At 36.3% G+C, this 4,797-nt stretch overlaps 1 protein-coding gene across 1 annotated transcript; it reads left to right on the forward strand.

The window, feature by feature from the left end:
- The first annotated feature begins 1,201 nt into the window (after positions 1-1,201).
- LOC127118610 (U-box domain-containing protein 2) lies at positions 1,202-4,548 on the forward strand. The gene is made up of 2 exons (XM_051048833.1): positions 1,202-1,764; positions 3,358-4,548. The coding sequence occupies exons 1-2, from the start codon at positions 1,400-1,402 to the stop codon at positions 4,082-4,084; spliced, it is 1,092 nt and encodes a 363-aa protein (XP_050904790.1). The 5' UTR covers positions 1,202-1,399; the 3' UTR covers positions 4,085-4,548.
- The last annotated feature ends 249 nt before the right edge of the window (positions 4,549-4,797 follow it).

The following is a 4,797-nucleotide window of genomic DNA, read 5'->3' on the forward strand; positions in this document are numbered from 1 at the left end:
ATATTACCAAACATGTTCATTCCATTGGTGGCAAGTCCAATCCTAAGGTTCCTTGGCTCTAGGGAAAAATTCGAAAATAATGAATCAGTTTTCTTCCATTGCAATGAATCAGCTACATGACTAATTTTTCTATCACATACTCTTTCACCTACATGCCATCTAATATTCTTTGTGTCGTTTACATTAGGAAACAATCTCTTTAACCTTTGAATTATCGGTAGGTATCACATCACCTTGGCAGGAACACCCTTTCTGGTTACACCATCATCATCTTCAGCACCATTGTCCTTCAGCTTGTAGCGTGACTCCTACACCTCAGGCATTCCTTCAAGTTTTCATATGTTTTCTTGTATAATATGAAATCATTATGACATGCATGTATTTTTGACATAATCCAAACCCATTGGACACAATATCTTCTTAGCCTAATAACTACTCTTGGGCAACATGTTACCTTCTAAGAGCATTTCTTGCAATAATTCAAGCAATACATTGAAACTTATATCCGTCCACCCACTTTTTTCCTTAAGATTAAATAATCTTAACACAACTGACAATCTTGTAAAATTTTAGCACTCTGGAAACAACGATTCTTCCATGTCACTATGTAAAGTATCATAAACATTTTTTTTTTTAAATAATCTATTTCGATATCGAAGATGATATCTTATAGGTTACCATTCATATCTTCGTCAATTTCATCTTAATGTGATGCAGCTTTTTTTGCCACTTCGTATAATTTTGAATAAATAACCTAAGTGATTGAATATTTCTTCCTTTAAATGTTTTTGCGTATTTCAACATATTTTACAAGGAAAATAAAAACTCTCATTATTGTTTAGAAAGATTTATTTACGTGAATTCAAGAAATTAAATCACTCTCGTGTGTATATATATATATATATATATATATATATATATATATATATATATATATATATATATATATATATATATATATATATATATATATATATATATATATATAAAGTGATGAAACCAACACCTATTGTGTTAAGATTCTCTATATACGTGTTTTCTATCTCTATTAGATATGTTTGGATATGACCATTTCACCTATTCGGGCTGAAGTTCACTCTCCTATGTGACAAGGACCATTCCCCTATAAACTTAATTACTATCTATCTGTAAAAATTTCATGGGGCAAATTAATTATTTAATCTAGAAATAACCCTATAGAATTAACAATAATCTAAATTATTTTCTCTCTCCTAATCTGTTCATCACTCTTCCATCATCTCTCTCCTTTTAGTAATTCATTTTAGAAAAACACAGTGTACTGATTTTTCGACAACTTTCACAATAAATATCCTTATTTTCTCAGAAAAGGGATTGGGAATCGGAAAAAGAGTTACCCCAGTGGCGGTGAGAGGGAGAGATGGGAGAGCGAGAGAGGGTAATGGAAGTGGAACAACAACAACAACAACAACAACAATCGGAAGAACAAGAACCAGAAACTAGCGAAACATCATCGTCAACAACAACATTAACAACAACAACAACATGGAAACAAAACCTGACAATGCAGTTATTATCTGACAAACTAACTAACGGAAACCTTAACTCTAAGATTGAAGCTGCAAGAGAAATCAGAAGAATGGTTCGTAAATCATCCAAAACCCGCTCCAAATTTGTTGCTCTTGGTGTTATTCAGCCGCTTATTTTCATGCTATCTTCTTCCAATCTTGATGCTCGTCAATCTTCTCTGCTTGCTCTTCTCAACCTTGCTGTTCGTAATGAAAGGTGCTAAGATCCATTCTTTTTCTTGTTTCTTATTTGGGTTTTGGGTTTGGCTTTTTGGGTATTTTTCAATTCTATGTTCTTGATGATTTTTGTGCTGTTTACTTATCACAATGATTTTGAGAGGAATGTGTTATGCTATGATTGGTTTTGGACTAGGAACAGTTTTGTGAATGAATTGTGAACTAGATGGTTGTTGTGTTTGGATTAGGTTATTTTTGTGTTCAATGTATGGCGAAGTTACTGGGGAGAGCCTTGAGGCTCAATCAGCCATGGTGGCAGAATGGATTGATTCAGTCTGTGTTTCGATTGTGGATTTAGACTTTATTGTTTCTAGGCTAGAAATGAACTCTTGTGACATGATTTGGTTTCTGTTTGGTATTCCTTTTGTTTACAGCCTCGTCCAAGGCGACGTTGTTACCTTGCGTGCATACTAGATCTGCTCGTGATTGTTGTTATGGATTGGAAAATTCTGTTACTTCTCCTTCCAATGTCTTTCTGACCTGTGTACTTTTATTTGGGAGAGTTTCCGTTTGGATTAGTCTCGAGATTGTTGTATCGTTTGCCGCCGTTGAATTTAGAACTTGCAGACTTACTCTAGCTACCACGGACGAAAGGTTTCTGATACGGTTAGGGTTTGCCATTTCAAAATGGAATTTTGAATGAAGGCAAACACATGAGAGAGACTGTTGTACATTTTCGGTCTATTTAGTCTCCCTCAGACACTCATTTGAAAATGTATTGTTTGCGTCATCATCCAACACGGCAATTAACATGCCATGTGATAAAGAGTGTTTGCATCAAACTAATTGGACGCAATGTACAGACATAATTGACCAACGATATACACTCAGTATTGTCAATGGTAGAAAGCCAAAAAACTACCTTTGCAGCCTATGGCGTCACCATTGGCGAGCGTCCCTTCACAAATTGCCTTGTCAAAAAGTCTGCCTTGGCCGAACGCACTAGGTCCATACCAAGTCCAAGATTTTCCATTCCATGTAACGATTCTAGGTTCCACAGCTATCAATAACGTGCCAAAGCTATTGCAGAGCAGACTCAAGCTGCTATCCATTCTTTGTTGTCTAGGGTTTTTGATGTAGTAGGCATAAAGGGCATGACTTAAAGTAGATTATAGGTTCTGCCAATTACGAGGAAGCTTTATTTGTCGCACTGCATCTTTCTGTCCAGAAGTTACGTCCCTGCTGAACCAGATTCTTTGATGGATTACCTATTACAAGCGTTGAACACCTGAAATTTGCCCTGTTCTATCTAAAGCTAGTCCAAGACACATGTTTTATTATCCTTTGTTCTCTGAAGAGGAATCTTCAGCATAAGTCTCTAAGTGAATCTAGTGTACCTATTTGGTGTCAGATCTTTTCGGTGTTTTGCAATTTGATGTTTGAGAATAGGAAACCTATGTGCACAATGTTTGTATCTAATATCTCCATGTCTGGGTTGGATATATTGTGTTTAAAATAGGTGAAGCCTTCTGCTTCTGATTTTATGCTTTGGGTCCTTATCGCCATTCTTTACTTTTCTGAGTTATATAAGAATGTTTTCTTTGTATGACATTTTGGAATTCACATTTGTTAGAAACAAGGTCCAAATAGTGACAGCTGGTGCAGTGCCTCCTCTGGTGGAGCTTCTCAAGATGCAAAATAACAGTATACGAGAATTGGCCACAGCAGCAATCTTGACACTCTCATCAGCTGCATCCAACAAGTCGATTATTGCTGCTTCCGGAGCTGCTCCTCTCCTTGTTCAGATTCTCAAATCCGGAAGTGTCCAAAGCAAAGTTGATTCTGTTACAACCCTCCATAATCTCTCCATCAGCATTGAAAATTCCATCGAACTTCTTGACGCTAGTGCCGTTTCCCCTCTCATCAACCTCCTTAAAGACTGTAAAAAGTACTCAAAGTTTGCAGAAAAAGCTACATCACTACTTGAAATCCTCTCCAACTCTGAAGAGGGACGGATCGCAATCTCACTTGCAGACGGGGGAATTTTAACCATTGTAGAGACAGTTGAAGACGGATCACTTGTCAGCACAGAGCACGCCGTTGGAGCATTGCTATCATTATGTCTAAGCTGCCGGGATAAATATCGGGAACTAATTCTTAAAGAAGGAGCAATTCCAGGTCTGTTACGGCTAACAGTAGAGGGCACAGTGAAAGCTCAAGATAAAGCTCGCGCGCTTCTAGATTTGCTCCGAGATTCTCCTGAAGAAAAAAAACTAGACTCGTCGGTTTTGGAGAAAATTGTTTACGACATTGCTGAACGGTTAGATAGAGTAGATAAAGCCGGCGAAACTTCCAAATGATTGTTGCAAGATATGGTTCAAAGGAGGACGGAAAACACAGCACGAACTTCATCATATTGCATAGGGATGCTGCATTTTGCACTCCTCTATGATTCCATCTACTTGATAAAAAGCACTTTTTTTTGCTCAACAAGAAGCTGTTACAATTGAGTTTCAACTTGTGTATATATATGTGGTTTCTGTCTTTTTTTTCTTCTTCTTTGAGTCAGTTAGTGTTTTAGCAAGATAACCATTCAAAATGTGCCTAATGATGTTAACCAATCTAACTTGGGGGTTTGTCTGTTGATTTATTGACCTCATAATTACACTGTATATCTCAGCCAGGATAGTGCACATATGGAAAGTATGCAGTTGCATGTTATGCAGCACCTACATTTCGTGTCAGTGTTGTGTTTGAAACCGACAATGACACTTGTAATTACGTTTAATTTATTATTAAAATTATTTTCGACGTCAACGTGTTAGTGACGGTGTCCAGTATAATATGTGTGAACTCGACTCCCTTCCAAATCGAGTTTTTCGTTGGTGAAAGTTGTAACTAATTAAAAATTAACACAAACAATTATGGCAATATTTTTTGACCAAAATTGAGCTTCTATTGGAAATGCTAAAAAAATCCAAATATGGGCAATACTGATTATTAACTGTAGGTGAATTATTAACTAATGTTAATTAGTTTGATGTTTAATTAATCATTTTGTATTAAAAATAAA

Source organism: Lathyrus oleraceus, chromosome 2 (genome assembly GCF_024323335.1).
Source record: "Lathyrus oleraceus cultivar Zhongwan6 chromosome 2, CAAS_Psat_ZW6_1.0, whole genome shotgun sequence".
Lineage (NCBI taxonomy): Eukaryota > Viridiplantae > Streptophyta > Magnoliopsida > Fabales > Fabaceae > Lathyrus > Lathyrus oleraceus.